The sequence below is a fragment of the Gopherus evgoodei genome, chromosome 4, assembly GCF_007399415.2.
Source record: "Gopherus evgoodei ecotype Sinaloan lineage chromosome 4, rGopEvg1_v1.p, whole genome shotgun sequence".
In the NCBI taxonomy this organism is placed as follows: domain Eukaryota; kingdom Metazoa; phylum Chordata; order Testudines; family Testudinidae; genus Gopherus; species Gopherus evgoodei.
In genome coordinates, this window is record NC_044325.1 from 114,792,827 (window position 1) to 114,813,558 (window position 20,732).

A 20,732-nucleotide genomic window follows, 5' to 3' on the forward strand; every position below is an offset into this window, starting at 1 on the left:
CTTCTCAGCCCTCCTTCCCATGAGGACCTGGATTACCAACATTCCAAGTGTCACCCTAACTCGACTGATGTGAGCCCTATGTCTCTCGTGGAGGTGGAGTCATTACGTCGGTGTAGTAGGGCATTTACATTGGCAGGAGCAAGGCTGTAGTGTAGACACTGACATCATTAGGTCAATATAAGCTGCTTTATGTCAACCTAACTATGTAGTGGAGACCAGGCCTAAGAGCGTACTTGCTTTTTTTACTTTATTTTCCACCTGACATCCTAATAATTTGTAAGAATTGGCTGTTGTGGAAACCTTTAAATTGTGCCACAAATAGAGGGTGATAATTTCAGGTTGGACAGGGTCAGCAAACTCTTGAAACAAAAATCTGATTTTTGTGCATACAGGGTAAGAAGTTTTTTTTTCTTAAAGTACAGAAAATGTATAGGTAGAAAGGTTTCTAAAAACACCCACGTTTTCTTGAGGCCTCAGAATGCTTTGAAGATTGCATGGCTTGCTGAAAGCATCCTCACATATTCCACTTAAATTCAACAGTACAATGGCAATCTGAATCTGTTCAACAGCTGTCTGTTCCAGAACAGAATTCAGTTCTATTGCTTGGCTTAACACTCTTCTTAACTGAACATGAAGGAATAATCCCTTTTGATGAGAATATAGTTGATACATATACGCACACCAATGTCTTTGTATTTCAGGAGCTGTTCCAGGGGAAAATTCCATAATGTACATTTTAGCTGAGAATTGACGTGAAAATGGAAAAATTTAAAATTACAACTAAAAATGGCAAAATTTTAGCTCTACTATGATAACCTATTATAAGTATAGGAGTACCTCCAGCAGTGTTGTATACTTAGTGATGCTGGAAGAGGACATGCCTTGACAAATCTACCTAGAATGTTTTACCTGCTACAAGACTTCCAGATAGGGTGTACTGCCTGTAACATGTCTTTACCTCTAGTTTTACTTTTTAAATTACTCATGCTAATATCATGCCACGTCTGTTGCCTGTAGCCTAACAATGTGTTTGTATTACAGGGAGCTGATTCATTTGCTCACTCACCTCTCAGAAGCTCTCCATGAAGCACAGCTTAAGCTAATACTGGTCATCCCACCTGCTGTCACACCAGGGTGAGTACTGCATTGATGGGGGAGATTCCAGATGAGAAATTCTACTTCATTCTCTCGTCAACAATACATTAAACAGCTTTCTCAAAACTAAGTGTGGCTTGCAGGAGCAGGAACGTACTTTAGTACAGTGCCTATGATCACGTGGTTTTGCTCGTCACTCTCTGTATATTTGTAGATACTAACCTCATTCATATTTTTTTTCCAAAATAATTTGGATTAAGGTCTCATACTGTGCATTAGTCCAAAATATCAGGGCAGAACTGCCTGGAAAAACAAAGCAGGCACATTTGTGAAACTTTGTGACTCACCACCAAGAGTGGGATAGTGTGTGTGTGTCATTAAGACTTCTGGCACACTTTCAAAATGTCGTAAATGGTGTTTAAGAGAGAGAGCTAGGGGAAGGTGTGAGATCTATGGTAACTGAGCTTTATTTTGGTTTGACTTTCACATGTATGTGAAATGCATCTAGTACCCAGCAATAGATGAAGCATGGTCTTACTATATATACAGTCAGGCAAAGTAAGGAGTTGGCCTTAGTGGCACTAATAGCTGTGAGACAGAAAGCTGACTTGAAAAGAACACGCAATATGAGTTCACCGGTTTTACAGGAACATCTGATTCAGCTGTAGTAAAAAAATTTGTCTGCTTCTATCTTTCAATAAATATTATAAGAAGGTTGTTTACTTCCTAAAATGGTACTCATTCAAAAGTGGAAGCCAGTCACCATGGTGTAAACCAGAATGTAAATTTCAGCAGATATGGAAGGAAATTGGTCCCCCTTTCTTATTTTCATGAACCTCAAACCCTCTTAAACCAATGTCCACAAAAGCTATAAGCTTTAAATGCATTACACACACACACAGTATGTTGGGGACTATTGTGCCAGGCAGACTGACCACAGTTGCTGGTATCACCCCAGGCATCGTGGAATGAAGTTCCCAGATCTGGTTCAATCCTTGTGAATCTCTGGGGTGGTGCCAGGTAGGGTCAGGGTTTGCATAACCTTTGCATGGCCGTGAAGAGTTTGAGAGGATTGTGTGCTGGGGTGGTTTTGTCCAGCTGGCGACTTGGCCAAAAAGCACATAATGCCACTTTTGATTATAACGAATGATAGAAGGAAGGTCAGATCTCTGCGAGACTGACATTTTGCACAGAATCAAACCACTTTATGCTCAGGATTTGGCACGGACAGCACATATGAAATGCCACTAATCATTCCAAGTCTGTATGTACTGATTCTATCTGTCCCTATGGGCAGCCAATATAACAGCAATATTTATGTATCTCATTTGATTGACTTTGACTGCTAGGCATTCTGGATTTTAGATATACTTAGTCATTAATTATCTAAATGTAAATACCTAAAACTGATGAAAGTTGTGTACTAGGTGATTCTTTGCATTGGTAATGAGATTGAGCCTTTATACCACACAGTCACCAGTTCAAATTGAGATCTAACTCTTATGTACACTCCAAATTTCCGCTTGCATACTGCTGCCAACATACGTATTTTGGTAGAGTGCATTCACATTTGGCTGCGTCTGCCAGTGCAATGTGTCCTCACAGCATCAGGTGGTATTGGGGCTGTTGCCGTTGGTACTATCACTTCTCTAGGGAATTACAGGAACTTGGGGACAAATTCCTACAAGTCGCTCTGTTCCCTCCTATAATCTACTGTTTTGTGTGCTGTTTCTCCATCTCACTGCCAAAAACATAAATGCCACACAAATCACTGGAGAAGCTGACTGGCTGCTGATGGTGTTCACTGGCCAGCTGCAGATGGTGGAGCAGTGGTTTGAGACCCATACAAAGACCACTGAGTGGTGGGATCAGATTGAGTGCGTCAACCAGCAGTGATTCTGGGATTTTCAGATGAGAGAGGCCACATAACTTGAAGTTGTGTAACAAGGTCTGCAGCGCACGGACACTAGGGTAAGATTTGCTCTGATAGTGACGAAATGGGTGGTAAGTGCTGGTGAGCGCTGTCTGGAAGTTTTCAAACCTAGATTGCAATTAGTCTGTGGGCAATCAGTTTGGTATTCACGGCAGTCATCATCTAGGTGTGCAAGGCAATTAAATAAAGATTGTTACTTGGGAAATGTTCAAAAAATAATAGATGGATTTAATGAAATCTTACTGTGGTGGGGTGATAGATAGGATCCATAACCCCACTCTGTGTCCTCACTTCCACCTTGCTTCTGAGTATATAAACCAAAAGGAGTACTACTTCTCCATAGTTACATAAACATTGGTGGATCACCATTGACCATTTACTAACTTTAGTGCTGGTGAAGAAAGGTCTGTTATGCCTGCATCTTTAGAAATGCAGGAATTTGTGATGAGCTGAAAGCAGGGACAAGTTTCCTGGACTGGTCTGTTGACGTTAATGAGGTTGCAATACTGATGGAGATTCTCAAGGGCCCCAGCCTATTGCTTCTCTGGCTCATGATATCATACCCCAAACAGTAGGACAGAAGCAAGGAAAGATTTGACTGTTGTCTGAGCAAGTTCAGGATGACTGTGGAGCACGCCTTTGCAAGATTGAAGGAGAAGTAGAGATGTCTCATGACAAGGTTAGGTGGAGGCAAGGAAAATATCCCTGTTGTTGCTGCATGCTGTGTATTGCATATTATGCCTTGCATAATATCTCGTGGCCAAGGGGGAGAAGGTTATTGCTAGAGTGGAGGGATGAGGTGGACAGGCCATCTGTTGCTTTTGAGTAGATGAGGTTAATTATTAAGGCCACTGCAAGTTCTGTCCTGGTAAGGGAAGCTTTAAGACACATCTTGTAGTACCCAGACAGTAATTTAGCTGGTTTATCAATTTTTTTTTAGAGGGGGAGGGAGGTTATTGCTTTTGGGGGATCCACATCTCCATATTGTAAGACACAGGAAATTAGGGTTTTCACAAAACAGAATTTTATTAGGTACCGCTTACAAGAAAAGTTGCAGTTGGTATAGCCGAAGCAGTTCTCATTATTGTCCAGTGGGGCTAAATGAAAGGGATAATGCTGGTGGGGGAACTGGAGTTTTGAGGAGAGGGAAGTTTGGCCTGAGCTAGGAGGAGTAGTTCTCCTTGCTGTGTAGTAGCTGCTGTGGAGTTCATGTTTGGGTGCTTTGATCCATAATATGCTCTAGCAGCTGAGTCTGTTTCAACAGCTGCAGCGTGTCTTGGTGCACCTCTTGGTCTGTCTTTATCCCCTCCAGCATATGTTTCCTCCATTCACTGTCTCACTTGCTCCAGACTCAGCACTTTGCACCAATTTGGAGAATGTCTTCCCTGTCAGTTTCCTTTTCCTTCTTATCCTGCTTAGGCTGTCAGCTGGTGTAAAAGGGACATAATTCAAGGATACTGCAGCTGAGCTCACTGATAAACACAGAGAGCCAGTGTTAGGTGTGGGGTGGGGAGGTAGGACTGCAGATAAGTACTTCAGCTCTGTACTTCTTCCCTTGGGCTTTTGATTTCTTTTAAAGAGGTTCACAATTACTACTCCTTTATTAATTTTTAACAGTACACTTTCAGGTGTAGTAAAGACTGCGAAACTTACTACAGGCAGTCATGAGCCATGAGGATCATGAAGGCAGAGAAGGGAGCTGCTTTAGAGTTCTGGCTGTCACCTGGGGTCATGCTTCTAAGCTCTTCTCAGCAATGATCCTTGAAGAGGTCCTTACAGAGTAGTATGGGAAGATCTCCTATTGTGGTGGAAGAAACAAAGGCAGCTCTGCCTGAAAATGTCCTGGCAAAAGTTAAATGCTCCTTTCTGGAAAAATTCAGTGATGAGCCAGTGGACTGAAAAGTTTCATATGCTAAAGTAAACCAGCTTCTTCACCAGCAGCACAAGTGCCCTGTGACTGCTGGCTAGTGAAATTAGCCTGTCCAAACCAAAACCTGAGTTGATCACACATTTTGACCCTCTTTTTTTTTTTTTTTAAATGTAATCCTAGTCTGTAAATGTACACACTTTGAAGTGCTTAATTACTGGTTTCACTGAAAGACCTATAAGTCGTATGTAGGCTTTCACTTTGAAATCAGTGGATGTGCTCTGTTTTTGTGTCCATTAAATGTGGCTTTCTGTGGTCGCAAGCAAGCATTTTCTGTAGAAGAATGTATCTGGGAATGCTTTTTGGCTGTTTTTACAATCTTTTTGACTATCGTATAATACAGCCATTTCATGCTTTTAAAATAAGGCAGCTAGCTGAAGACAGACTTCCTTTGGCCCCAGGCAGAATTGGTCACGGTTTGATGGGGGAGGTGTGGCAAAGTGTTTCGGGGAGCCTAGAAAAGATAAACAAAATGGCCTGCCTTTATGGGGAGTCCTATAAAATTACACATACTAGAGTCTAGTTTGTCACTGATTGGTTCTGTGGGTCCAGCTGGGACTTAAAGAGCTCTTGGCCATCCCAGCACCATCTGTATCCCCATTCTCAGTGATCTCCTGGGTTGCCAATTACAGAGGGTCTTCCCCTGCAGTTTTTGGGTGTCCAAAACTCAGGTTGTTGATGGGATTCCCACTCAGTATGATATCAAGCTGGTCATCGTGGGAGCAGTCTTGGGGGCAGTACTGAACTTGAGGCTCTGCTCTTTTGACTTTGGATAAGTCTGCTGCAACTCCTCCTTTTCCTATCATTGGTCCTCATCCCTGCTGTACCCCATTATCTCCATGGATTTTTGCGGTGTCAACATGCTCATCTTTATTCTGGAGGGAATTCTGCAGCTGTTGCTGCACACCTTCCTCTCTTGACTACCTGAGGAAATCTAGGACTTCATTCCTGGGTCACGCAGTAGCAAGAGAGTGAGCTGGAGCCATGCTTGTAGAAATGGCAGAAAAGAGGCATTTCCAGGGCTGGGGATTTTAAACAGGAGGAAGACTTCCAGTCATGGTGACTAGAGCCCTGCATGGATTACAAAATGTGTATCTGCACCTGATCTGCAAACATGGACCTTGGATAGATATAAAGCAGATATCTGCAGATTTGCAGGGCTTTAACTGTGACCCCTGGGCAGCGGAGTTGGAAAGCTCAACCAGAGCAGTCATTACTTATTGCTAGAGGATCTCTTACATCAGTACAGGTACTTCTGCTTCCATAAAGGCATTGTGCTTGTAGAACTATACTGACAGAGGGCTTATATCACTCACCGAGCTGGTTTAACTTGAGTGTCATAAGTGGTTGAGGGTTTTGTTGGCAGGGCTCAATTTTAAGTATGGAAGCATACAATACAGAGCTGACACAAGGAAGGTTTTTCTGATAAAACTTTATAGTATAGATCAGGCCCCAATAACTGAACGTCACTTCTCGCAGCAGCTGCATGAAATGAAGTGGTCTTAATGTAATTTCTAGTGAGACAAATTGCTGTGGCTCTTCTGGATAACTGTTAGTGCTGATGTGTCACACCACAGTGCAGGAAATGAAAAACCTCTTCAAGAATACATGCTAAGAAGATAGGTCCCGATGAGTCTGTTTCTGATTCTGCCATATACTTCCTTAATTATATTAGGCAAGTCCTACCTTTTGTCAGCCTGCCTGTTTGCACCAGTAAAATGAGAATAGTATTTCCTTACCTCAGAGGGGTGGTAAAACATACTGTGAAAAATGTTTTGAGCTCCAGCAGTTCTGGTTAAATGAAAGGCAACAACAGAAAAGGTCTTCGCTTTTGTCTGCAGCTTCCTTCTGATCTTTCATACAGAGAAGAAGTTCACTGCAGTTCCTGAGAGTTGAAGTTCATCCCATTCAGTAGTTCATTTTTTGAGGCAGTTTTCTGCTGTGGCTAATTGTTGTCTGTTACAGATAAAGCATTTTCATTTGCTCTAACATTTTTGTAGCATTTTTCTGCAATGGATTATCAATCATTTCTCTACAAAAATGCTTTTCATTAGGCTAATGCAGGCTTTTTAAGTTCTTAAGTAATTGCTGCCAACTATGGATTATAGTAAAATGCATTCACTCCTTCGTGTAGTAAACAAAGTGACATTAAACATCATTAAAGCAACAAGATTCTTATTCCTTTTTAGTAGTTAGCTGAACTGGGTCCATCACGCTCTGGATGGACACACCAGTATGTGGTGATTGAATCCAACCACTGAATCCCGTATGTTTTAAGCCCCTGGGTATAAGTAGTTACTGATCATTGTTCCTTGCTCTGGATCTCTGTAGCACACTCCCATTGCAGACCCAGTGTCTGACATTCTTCTTGAGCAGGCAAACTGCTCTCCTGTGCAGGGCAGTGTGGCCTGGTGGCCGGATTCACCAGGGGCTGCCCTCCCGTGCAGGACAGTATGGTCTGGCAGCCAGGCAAAGAGGGTGGACCACTACCCAGGAGTAGATTGGCAGCTTGGGCAGGATGATCCAGGCACCCAGGAGTAGATTGGCAGCTTGGGCAGGATGATCCAGGCCCTCCTGACTCCTCCAGGTGCCAGCCCAGGGCCGTCAGCTGCAAGTGTATTTACTATGGGTCAGTAGAGATCTGTCCAAAATATGCTGACCCGCTTCACGATTCCACTACCAGACCAATGTCTGGTTCCCTTGGGCCACTTTCTACCCTGCCTACCTGCTCCATAGTCCACAGGTCCTCTGGTTCTCTGGGGTAGCTGATCAGCAAAATTCCTGGAGACCCCTTCCCATCAGGGGCTTCTGTGGGCAGTCAGCTATCCTCTTGGGTCTCAGTGTGCCTGGCCTCTGTGGTCTGGGGCACTGACAGCTCCTGGGTGCAGGAGCTTGCTGTGCACATCCTCTCTCCTCAGCGGTCAGCCCAAACTGAGCTGTATTGCTCCCTTTTATACTGTGGTTCCAATAGGAGCCTACCCAGCAGGGGCAATGGGGCATGGCTTCCTCAGCCCACAGTATGGGGTTAACCCCTTCCTGTCCAGTGCGGGATAGGTATACCCCATCACACCTATCCATAGGAAGTTACTTAAATCCTTCTCCAATTAGTGATGGGTTGTGCCTAGAAGAATGAAGGTTCCTATCTCTTTAATCAGCTAAAATACATCCTGTGGCTGTACATATAAAATGTCTATAATGTCTGTAATAAGCTGGCTTGCCTCTGGAGAAGCCTGGTGCTAAGCAAGCTCTGATTACAAGGTGAGCCCACCCCCAAGAGGAATCAGATTATTAATATAAAAGGCAGCAGGAAGCTGTGTGCGGGAGAAGGGGCGGCAGTGGAGGGTGTGTGGCTAGAAGAGTAGTTGACACAGTCAGAGGCTGGAGGCCTAGCAGGATGCTTAGGAGACTGTGGAGCTGGGGCTGGTGGAAGGAGCAGCTCTGAGGAGCAAGTTGGGATCTGGCATAGTTAAAGAAGGGAAGATGAACTAAAAAACTGTTTCGGACTTTTGAGTTCGGTATTTGACTCTGTTGACAGCCCAAGGAGAACTGATGGAATTAAAGGATTGAGCTTGGTAGGTCACTGGAGACTATGTGAGTTCTTAAAGGGGGCTGGATGAAGGGAAATAGAGGCAGGACAGCCACAGATGCAACCCTAACCACGAGGGGCCACTTGGTGGGCAGTACAGGCCACCATATAACTCTAAGCATCTTTTGAATCCTGTGATGATCTTGGTGTCTCAGACACCTTGTGGCAGTGAGTTATTCCTTAAGCTAATTATGGATTGTGTAAAGTGTTTCCTTGTATCGGTTTGAAGTGTTCCTTTTTTAATTTGATTGGCTGGTATTAAATGTCAGATATTAAAGGATCACAATATTGAGAATTGTTTTATTTGGAACTGTAATATGGTCAAATAACTTAGAGACGGCTAACAGTTTCTGTGCAGATCAAGAACATGCTTTAGTTTTACGGAAGTATCTCAAACTCTGACCTCTTTTCTGTCGAAGAAAACTGCCTGTTTTGGAATTGGTATATTTTCTGCAGCTCACATGGTATAAATCTGTTGTCTTATTTTTCAAAAGGTATGTCTACACTACAAAATTAGGTCAATTTTATAGAAGTCGATCTTTAGAAAGCGATTTTATACAGTCGATTGTGTATGTCCCCACTAAGTGCATTAAGCTGGCGGAATGCGTCCTCAATACCATGGCTAGCATTGACTCACGCAGTGGTGCACTGTGGGTAGCTATCCCACAGTCCCCATAGTCTCTGCTGCCCATTGGAATTCTGGGTTAAGCTACCAATGCCTGATGGGGCAAAAACATTGTCACAGGTGGTTTTGGGTATATGTTGTCAGTCTCCCCTCCTTCCCTCCCTCTGTGAAAGCAACGACAGACAATCATTTCGTGCCTTTTTTCCTGGGTTACCTGTGCGAACGCCATAGCACGGCAAGCATGGAGCCCACTCAGCTCACCGCTGCTGTTGTGAGCATAGTAAACACCTCACGCATTATCCTGCAGTATGTGTGGAACCTGGCTACAATCTGCCAGCACGAGGACAATTGTGAGGAGGACATGGACACAGATGTTCCTGAAAGCACAGGATGTGGCAATTGGGACATCATGGTGACAGTGGGGCAGGTTGATACAGTGGAACACTGATTCTGGGCCCGGCAAACAAGCACACACTGGTGGGACTGCATAGTGTTGCAGGTATGGGATGATTCCCAGTGGCTGCGAAACTTTCTCTTGCGTAAGGCCACTTTCCTGGAACTTTGTGAGTTGCTTTTCCCCGCCCTGAAGTGAAGGAATACCAAGATGAGAGCTGCCCTGACAGTTGAGAAGCAAGTGACTATAGTCCTGTGGAAGCTTGCAACGCCTGACTGCTACTGGTCAGTTGGGAGTCAATTTGGAGTGGGCAAATCTACTGTGGGGACTGCTGTGATCCAAGTAGCCAAGTCAATCACTAACCTTCTGCTAGCAAGGATAGTGACTCTGGGAAATGTCACAGTGGATGGCTTTGCTGCAGTGAGGTTCTCTAACTGTGGTGGGGCGATAGGGATATGTGTTCTGTCTATCTTGGCACCGGCCCACCTTGCCAACCAGTATGTAAACCACAAGGGGTGCTTCTCAATGGTACTGAAAGCACTGGTGGATCACAAGGGATGTTTCACTGACATCAACATGGAATGGCCAGGAAAGGTGCATGACTCTTGCATCTTTAAGAACTCCGGGCTGTTTGAACAGTTACAAGAAGAGACTTACTTCCCAGACCAGAAAATTACTGTTGGGGATGTTGAAATGCCAATAGTTATCCTTGGAGATCCAGCCTACCCCTTGCTCCCGTGGCTCACAAAGCCATACACAGGCAGCCTGGTCAGTAGTAAGGAGCAGTTCAGCTATAGGCTGAGCAAGTGCAGAATGTTGGTAGAATGTGCCTTTGGACATTTAAAAGCTCGCTGGCACTATTTGCTGACTAGGTTAAATCTCAGCACAACCAATATTCCCATTGTTATTGCTGCTTGTTGTGTGCTCCATAATATCTGCGAGAGTAAGGGGAAGATGTTTATGGGTTGGGAGGCTGAGGCAAATTGCCTGGCTGCCGATTTTGAGCAGCCATACACCAGGGTGATTAGAAGAGCACAGCTAGGTGTGCGCTGAACATCAGAGGGTTTGAAAACCAGTTTCATGACTGCCCAGGCTATGGTGTGACAGTTTTGTGTTTGTTTCTCCTAGATGCAAACCTACCCCATTTTTATTTTAATTCCCTGTAAGCCAACCACCCTCCCCCCTTCGATCACAACTGGCAAAGAAAATGAAGTCCCTAATGTTTTAAAACCATGCATTCTTTCTTTATTAATTAAAAATAAAGTGAGATAACTGACAAGGTAGCCCGGTGGAGTGGGAAGGGAGGGAAGGACAAGGCCACTTTGCTTATTGTAGCCACACTACAAATCAAAACTGAATGACAGCCTTCTGTTGCTTGGGCCATTCTCTGGAGTGTAGTGGCTGGGTGCCCGGAGCCTCCTCTCCACCCATGTTCTTGGGCATCTGGGTGAGGAGGATGTGGAACTTGGAGAGGTGGGCAGGCGGTTATACGGTGGATGCAGTGGCCGTCTGTGCTATTGTTGCCTTACGTGCAGCTCCACCAGATGCCTGAGCATGTCCATTTGCTCCCCCATTAGCCTCAGCATCACTTCCTGCCTCTGCTGATCGCGTTCACTGTATGCTTCCATGCATTCAGCTGTGCCCTATCAGTGCGAGAGGACAGCATGAGCTTGGAAAATGTCATCGCGAGTGCAGTTTTTTTGCCTTCTAATCTGTGATAACCTCTGGGATGGAGATGATAGGGGGAGCCTAGAAACATCTGCACCTGCTGGGGGATAAAAAGGGAGAGTAGAATTTAAGAAGATACATTTCTGAGAACAGAAAGGAGACTCTTTCACAGTGAATCAAGCAATTTACAGCAGACAGAACATGTGCTTTAGGTACAAGGTCGCATTTTGCCTTTTATATTGAGCGTCTGCCGACATGGTGACACATAACACGCAGCTGGGCAACAGAATTCAGTTTGCAAGCAGCCACAGTAAGCCAAAGGGTACACGGGGTTGGCTTCTTCCGCCTTCATAACATGTGGGAATGGTTTCAAACGGCAGCCCCCTCCTTTCCTATTGCAAACAGTGCCGGTTGGGTTTGCTGTTTAAAAGGAGGGGCTGCGGTTTTCGGGTGGATGTGCAGCACACCCCTCCCCCCACCTCACCATGTGGCTATTCTCAGGGATGATCCCTTTCAGCCAAGCGCAAACATCCCAGCATGAACGAGGTCCTTTTACTGTTCCTTTACACAAATTCCCCCATTTCTACCAGGTGACCATGAATGATATCACACTCCTGAGGCTAACACAGAAAGATAAAGACCGAATGTTGCTTGAATGTGAACAAAACCCAGGACCATTCGCTGCTATGCTTTGTGCTGCAATGATTCAAGACTACTTGCTACTGGTTTAGGGTGGTAAAGTGTCCTACTGTGGAGGACGAAATAAGGTAGCCCTCCCTAGAAACCTTCTGCAAAGGCTTTCAGAGTACCTCTAGGAGAGCTTCATGGAGATGTTCCTGGAGGATTCCTGCTCCATCCCCAGACACATTAACAGACTTTTCCAGTAGCTGTGCTGGCTGTGAATGCATCCCAAGTCTTCAGGGCAAATCAAACATTAAACACAATTGCTTTTAAACCCTGCAGTGTAGTTACAAATGTGCACTAACCGGAAGTCCCTTCTCCGGCTTCAGGGTCCAGCAACCCCCTTTGGGATGGTATTGGTTCTAGGGTGATGAAAAGGTCCTGGCTGCCGGAGAGAACGGATCCTCCTCTTGCCTGCTGTGCTTCTCCTCCTCCTCCTCCTCTTCCTCATCCACAAAATCCTCCTCCTTGTTGCATGAGACTCCCCCCTTGCAGGTGTCCACAGACAGTGGTGGCGTAGTGGTAGGGTCTCTCTCTAGAATGCCATGCAGCTGATCATAGAAGTGGCGTGTATGGGGATCTGACCCGGAGTGACCGTTTGCCTCCTTTGTCTTTTGGTAGGCTTCCCTGAGCTCCTTGACTTTCACGCGACACTGCTGTGTCCCTGTTGTAGCCTCTCTCCACCATGCCCTGTGCGATTTTGGCATATATATCATCATTTTTTCTTTGATTGGAGTTCGGCCTGCACAGATTCTTCTCTCCATAGAGCAATCAGATCCAGTGTCTCCCATTCAGTCCATGCTGGAGCTAGTTTTTTAATTCTGGGACTGCATGGTCACCTGTGCTGCTGAGCTCGCCATGCTGACCAAACAGGAAATGAAATTCAAAATTTCCTGGGACTTTTCCTGTGTAACTGGCTAGTGCATTGGAGCTGAAAGTGCTGTCCTGAGTGGTCACATTGGAGCACTCTGGGATAGCTCCCGGTAGGCTAATACTGTCGAATTGCATCTGCACTACCCCAAATTTGACCCAGCAAGGTCGATTTTAGTGCTACTCCCCTCACCGGGGAGGAGTACAACAGTCAATTTTAAGAGCCCTTTAGGTCAACAGAACCAGGTTGGATGTGTAGATGCATTGCTTATAAAATCAACCTAATGCGGCTAAATTCAACCTAACCTTGTAGTTAAACCAGGGCTTAGCCTGAAAGTTGGATTTGCAGGATACAATATTCATTAGTCTATTCTTGGCCCTGAGAGAAGAGAGGCATCTTGTGGCTGAAGCAGTGGATACTGACAGGATAGCCAATATGTTTGCTAATCCAAAATCAGTGTGGCTAAGTGGATGGGACTTGGGTCTGACATTTTACAGCTGGGAATAGAATCCAGTGTTCTACCTGAAGTAACCTTATGCAACTTTTTTATCCACAAAATATGTGGACTTAGTAATGCTGATAAATTGCATAGTCAACTGCTTGACCACACTTTGTTTCATTTAGAAATATATTCAAGACCCAATAACATAGACTCATAGACTCTCATAGACTCTAGGACTGGAAGGGACCTCGAGAGGTCATCGAGTCCAGTCCCCATGCCCTCATGGCAGGACATCAGTAAGGTTTATTGTTCAAAGTTAATAATAGTACAGTACAAGAAGATAGGCTCAGTATAATAGCAGTTTCCAGGAAGCCATTGTGTGCAGTGTTTTTAAATTCACCTTACAAAGAAAGTGTGCTCCCAAAGCTACACTCCCAAAATTATGCTTTTTATATCCATCCTGTTTACAAATAAAAGGTATTGTGTGCATGCATTGTCTGAAATAATATTTAACCAATCTGCTTTCTACCTTGTTTTTCTGGTATCATGACATACCCCTTATCTCTTTGTTCTGAAAACAGGCATTCCAGGTATCAGTGGGCATGAAGGCACCTTCTGGGTTTGTACCAGGTAGAACAATTATATATCTTGTCCTTTTACTTTGAGAGTAACTCTCTACCTGTTGCTATGGTAAAACACACATGTCCTGATCCTGACAGTTTTCCTATTTACTTAAGCCACAGCTTACGTTTGGTAAGGCAGAGTGTTATGGGATACTTGACATGGGTGAACAGAATTGTGGGGAGAGTATAATACATTCAGTTAACATGAACTCCCAATACTTACAGTAATATTATGTCTAACATATGTATTGGTTAACAGAAATAAAGGTAGTAAAATGCTATATTTTCTGAAATATACAACATTTTTCAGAGGTATTTAAAAGAATCTAAAAGGATTGCAGATCACTCTATATAATCTGCATTTTGTATCTGGTCTCATTTTTCCTCCACTTTGCTCCCCAGGGATTTATTCAGACACTGCGCTTGCTTATAGAAACAGCCATTAAACTCAGATGCTGTTAGACCAGCACTGTTACTTAAATAACTAATTTGTCGTCACATTATTATGTCTTGCTGCTGTATTAACTAAAAAAATAAATTGTGCACAGGACATTTTGACTTCTTGATGAAATGGAGTGAGCAGTCTAAAATGCACCCATAAGGTTTTATAGCACAAATAATAGAAATGCCCTAAAATGTGCACAGAGTCCAAATGTACTTTAAGATTTAAAGACGGTATTGGATGGAATGACTTCCATAGGCAGAATCCTTAAACTGTGTTCCTGCCTTATTTTAATTCCATATACTGGAAATTCTTGCAAATTTAGATTTACAGGATAACTGGGCTTCTACTAAAAACTGCTTTTCATTGACATATTAAATATCTCATGTTTTCAAATTCATTGTGTCTTGAAAATCAGTTTGGGTTCTAACCTTCTATAAATGTGCTTTAGTGGATCTTATATACTTTATTTGTTGGCATCACTGTAGACTGTTAATCAAAAATATAGCAAAAGTCATAGGAATAAATACCATAAAAATCAAATAACAGTTTATACTTCAGTAGCTGCTAAAAGACTGATAAGCAGACAGAGCAGTTTCTCAAATACGCCTCTCTTGAATTTGGGCCCCCAGGGGCTGAAACATTGTTCCTTTTGTGTTCTATCCTGATTAAATTTTAAAGAGAGACCATACTTAAATGTAAACAGTTTATTTAAGGTTTTGCTATTATACTCCTTTTTGTATGCATTAAGATCAAAGCAGTCTAGCAGCAAATGCTGTCTTAAAAGAAACTCTTTTAAGAGCTAAAAAGACTGGATGGTTTAGGAAAAAATCCAATCTAGAAAATGCTAAGCATTGATACAATAAAAATATATTACTATATGAGATCCAGTGTATGATATGGAAAGGCACCAAATGTGATCCCCTTTTTAACCTCCTACATTAAACTTTATGCAAAGAGCTCAAACTAGACAAGGGTAGGATAGTAGCTGAAACCTATTTTAAACCATCCTTTGAAATCTCTGCTTTTAGCCTTGCTCACATATCCTAGTAGCCTTGCCAGACTAACAGACTTGGTAAATGTGTTGCGTCATTATGCTGAGTTGACAGCTTGTGTATTCAGAGGTCATGAATGAGATCTAAAGTGAAATGAGGAAATAAAAGCTGCTATTGGGAACAAAATATATAGATGGAAATTTGGAAGGGGAAATGTGGCAAGATGTATGAAGCTTGAACTTGCACATAAGAAGAGGCTATAACAACGCCCTAGGAACGATTCCCAACAAAAATGAAAAGCACTTGAGAATCTGTCTTGCACATCTTGTGCCGTGATGTTCTGTTCCCCTATGGCCAGGATTTTTAGCACTGCGGCTCAGGTGTTGACACAGAGGTGGCAGAGCTACTTATTAGGCTTTTAGCAGAAGGTGAAACATTCTTTTATTTTACTTACTGCTCTTATGATAGCTACATGCATGTATTAAAAAGGCATAAACAGCTCTTGCCAATAGTAGGTGTAAGGTGAGCCCATGCCTGCCTGTTAAACCTCCACTCATTGGAAGGAATAATCCTCCAGTGACAAGTGCTATTTGGTGGCAGGACCAGATTAAGAGTCAGAATTTATCTATCTTCCAGGTATGCTGCTACCGCATGAATTAACTGTACCTCTTCTAACTAAACTAGCCAGCACCAAGATTGTATGTTGTGATCTAAAAAGCAAATGAGTTGTGCCATGACTCTCTCTTGGGATCAGGGCCAGCTCCAGGCACCAGCCCAGCAAGCAGGTGCTTGGGGCGGCACGTCTGGCTCTTCAGCAGCGGGTCCCTTGGTCCCTCTTGGACCGAAGGACCTGCCGCCGAATTGCCTCCGAACACTGAAGCAGTGGCAGTAGAGCTGATCGCGATTGCGGCTTTTTTTTTTCTTTTTTTTGCTGCCGCTTGGGGTGGCAAAAACCCTGGAGCCGGCCCTGTTTGGGATGACAAAATTAAGATTGCATGTAATATTTTAAGAGACATGCTGCGATTCATGATTGCTGTGTTGTAAGTGTCATGTATATGCCTGCCAGTGCAGATGAGCAGTAGGAGACTTCCAGCATATTTTTCAACAAATCTTCTCAGTGTTGCTAAATGTTGCTTCATTTTATAACTGTATGCATAGGTTGTATGAGTACAGTAGCTAAAGCAAAGGATTGGGAGCTAGGAATATCCTAGATTCTGATCCAATATGACAGTAAATCATGTGGGACCTTGGCCAATCCACCATTCACCCAAACTGTAAAACTGAGTATTACTCAGGACTGCTTAAAAAACCTAATATAGCACGTGAGCTGACCATTCCTGGATTTAGTAAAAGGTCTGGCTGTGAACAGTGTGGGGTTCTTTTGTGTTTTTTTTTTTTTTTTTGGGATGGGGGAAAGGGAGGGGCTGATCTAAACTTGTTTTTTATCAGTATAATTTTAGGTTACTAGTGTGATTATTTTACTGAAATAGCTATGCTAGTAAAAGCCCTCAGGTAGATGCAGTTATACCAGTAAGAGGATGGCTTATGTTGGTATAGTTATTCCCTTTCCTGAGTGGAAATAGCTGTGCTAGCATGAGGTACCTTTCATGCCAAAATAACTGCCCACACTAGGGTGAATGTTTCTGTTTAATAGTTAGTGGTGCAACTTTCCAGTGTAGGCAAGCCCTTAGAAGGATATACAAAAGCTACAAATTGGAGATTCGGAATAAAGCATCATATTTAGGTTCTCTTTTTATTGGAAATGATGTGTGCTGAGGAAATAGAATGAAATGGATCTAGGAAGAAGAATTGAAAGATGGGAGAGGAGGTTGAGACAGAAGGGATGGAGAAGGCGAGACTTAAAATTTTACCACCATAGTTTCATTAAAGTGTGTGTAATCGCAACTCAAAGGGATTTAGTTAAGTATTTTCTTGTTGATTATGCCTCATGATCTTAAAGATATCAAACTGAGTAAGTTGAACATGATGTATTTGTTTTTGGTTTTTGTCCTTATTTTTCCTGATACATGAATACAAAATGTGTGGTTTTGAACTTGAGCAATAATTCTTGTTTAGATTTGGTTTGTTTTGTAGATAATCTATTGACTAGATAGCATATATTTTGTATACGTTTAGATATTTCTTTTGTCCCCAGTGCTTCCTCTTTGCAATGAGAAAAACAGCTGATAGAGAAAATAAAAACCTTTTTTTAGGGATAGGCAAGATGTTATCAAAACATTTTAAAGGACATCAGAAAAGGCAGCTTGTAGATGGCAAATGCAATGAGGGATGAGAACCTGGGCCTTCAAAGTGGTAGAGAAATATTTACTTGGATTCTGAGACACTTACAGTGATTTTTTTTCTGTGATTCCACTTACCAAGGTAGTAAATCAACCATGATGGGAAAGGCAATAGGAACTAAACTGGATTTTTGTGATATTGAGCAGTGGGAATCATGAAGTGTGAATAGTTCCCATCTTTTATTCTTCAAAGTTGCAATTATAAACAGTTGATGAATTTTAATGCTTAAAAAAAATTACAAAATAGCTGGTTTGAAAGTAGACCTCCCAGCCAGGGTGAAAAAGTTGCCCTGCCCTGCAACTTAAACATGTTATTAACATAGTACTCATGCCCTTCATTCCCTTAAAAATGTTTTAAATGAAAAGTTAACAAGGTTACAATGAAAGTCTCTCACTCCATTTTTTTCTTTTTGCCCACTTGTAGCTTATTGTGTTCCCTCCCTACATTGTTTTCAGCTTCCTTGTCTCCTGCAATGACTTGTTGTACAGCCTCTTCTGCTCTCCCTTCCTCTTGCCTTCTTCACAACATTCTTAAGGTAGAGGACTGATATTTTCTTAATTCGCCCTCTGTTTCCATCTTACCCACCCATACATTCTTCACTCCTTTTCTTCAGTGAAAATAGCAAAAGCTCCAGGAATGTTCTGCTTTCCTGCTAGCAGCAAGGCTCATTTTCTCATTCACGTTTCCTGCTTCCCAAGGATGAATGCGTTTTTCATGTTTTCATTTAGCTGCATGCTGTTCGGCATTCCATGTATGCCAAAAGGCGCAAACCGTTGTCATTATAATTATAAAGGTAGTAGCATCCTTAAATTCATGTACATATGTTTTTGGTTGATCTTATATTGCAACATATATTACTCTTCCTATATCCTGACTTCTCCTTAAATCTGGACTACTTTGGGTAACACCTCTGCCATTCAAGTTTGAGTGTTTGATTTGCCACTTGTATTTACTTAACCAACAAGAGGGTTAGTCTGCCTACTTTCTATCTCCCAACTTTTAAACCTATTTTGAGGCAGCAAAACCCCCCCAAAACCTATTGCTTTCCATTTCACAGCTTAAGTCTATCCTGTCCTAGCAAGAAAATAAAACACATCTGTCTTCGAGTGCTGGTCCCTATGTGTGTTCCACATGTGGGTATACATGCACATCATATGCCTGATTCCCCTCATGGTTGGTACTGAGCACATAAGGGGTGGTGAGGACTGATCTGCTTCTCCATTTCCTTTTTTACTACTGCCTGGCCTGAGTTGGAATCATCCATTGTGCAGAGCTATCCTCACAGTTTATCTTCATCTCTGTAAATATAATTGTATACAGTTAGTGGTTTTATAGTTTTCTGTATAGTTAGTGTAGCTTAGTTTTCACACCACACTCTCCATCACTCCTTTGGGAGTAGGATTATGCCCAGGATTCTGGGATTTGAAAACTGTCACTTGTCCTTGCTCCTTTTTGGTCAGAAATGGCTACCAGCACTGCCTTTACTGCCTTGGGGAAGCTATTATCTCTGCCGAGTGAAGCATCTGTTGCTCCCTTCTACTCCAGACCTCAAAGAGATGAGAGCTCTGACTGAAGAAATACTTCATGGAGAAAGCCATGTTACCGGAGTCAAACCCAGGTCAGGGAGACACCCCACTTCCCCCATCCTCATATATTGATTGAAGACCTTGAGCAATGCTCCTCTGAGCAGAAACTCTGGAGTAGAGGCTGGATCAGTGAAATCTATAGACCTGTTGTCTCGTGCGTCTCTTGAGAGTAGGCCACTTGCACAAGCATAAACACAGATCCCCCGCTAAGGCCTTGGCTACACTGGTGCTTTACAGCGCTGCAACTTTCTCGCTCAGAGGTGTGAAAAAACACCCCCCTGAGCACAGCAAGTTACAGCACTGTAAAGCTCCAGTGTAAACAGTGCCCCAGCGCTGGGAGCGCTCCCGCGGCAGCACTGTACAGCTGCAAGTGTAGCCATGCCCTAAGCCTACGTCCAGGAGAAGGGATCCCTGGCCAACTCCTTCCCAGTAGGGTGAGTCTTTGCATGTGAATCCCAAGGACTTAGGTTTGCTTAAGCTTCCCAACCTACCAAGGGAAAGCTTGCTAGAGCAAAGCTCCTGTGGTATCAGCCCTGGTACTAACAGTAGTGCCAACCACCTCTAATAAGTTGAACAATCATCAACCACCAGTACTGATGAAAAGCTCCAGATGGGACTCTCTCTCTCCCCAGTGGTATCAACCTGGTTCCGAAAGGACCTGCTGACCACTAAGTCTGTTGCAGCACTGGATACAGCGGAACTGATAACTGGGATCCCTCATATTCTAGAATGAACTGAGATCTCCGGTCTCCTCTACATTCAGGCCTGCTTCTTTTGAGCAACATATTGATCCGAGAGAAGTATACCACTTCAAGAAAGAGTCAGTTTCCTATTCTGTCAGCAAGCTGGAGTTTCCTCCCCATGGAATTGCTGATGTAGATGGCTCTGGCCGTCTTGTTGGCTAAATCCAATGCCCAAAATGATACGTCACCTCTTCAACTAGAATGGTAGCTCAGGCAGGGTTTTGAGTGTCTTGGACCAATCTTTCACTCCAACAGGTTAACATTCCAAGAGAGCACTGATACTCAGTGCCCTAGGGTGGTCCACTCCAACCAGCTTTCAACCCTTTGGAGTCCATGGAACCGTTACACACAACATCCTGGATCCATGCACTCTATCAGAGAGTCACACCATCCCTGTCCTTCAAAACAGCAGCAGCTGGCTCAGCAGGAGTATATAGAAGAGGATGATGACTAAATGTGTCTGCTGGTAATGGCAGTACCAACAGGTTTGTCCTCTTCCTCACTTGATGAATCAGTTCCCCATCTTCATTGCCTCTTTTTAATGAGGATAGGCAATATCAAGAACTATTGGAGAGTGTGGCAGCAGAGCTTCAAATTCCACTAGAGTTCAAAATATATGTAGCACAAACTCTTGGAAATCCTGTAGTCACCATACCCAATTAGATAGCGCTCCCAGTGAATGAGGCCATTATGCAGCTAGAGTGGTATGGCATGCATTGGCAGTGTACCCTACTCTTGAAAAGGGGTGAGAAGCACTACTTTGTGCCTGCAGCAAATTCTTGTTCATGCACTCTGCTCCTAATTCCATAGTAGTACAAAC

At 43.3% G+C, this 20,732-nt stretch overlaps 1 protein-coding gene across 5 annotated transcripts in view; it reads left to right on the top strand.

Moving 5' to 3' along the window:
• Positions 1 to 20,732, top strand: part of CHID1 (chitinase domain containing 1) — a 279,829-nt gene that overhangs the window by 35,298 nt on the left and 223,799 nt on the right. For all 5 annotated transcript variants that reach the window (XM_030560648.1, XM_030560651.1, XM_030560652.1 and 2 more), the window contains exon 8: positions 1,042 to 1,134. In XM_030560648.1, coding sequence (XP_030416508.1) covers positions 1,042 to 1,134 — 93 coding nt within the window. The remainder of the gene's footprint in view (positions 1 to 1,041; positions 1,135 to 20,732) is intronic.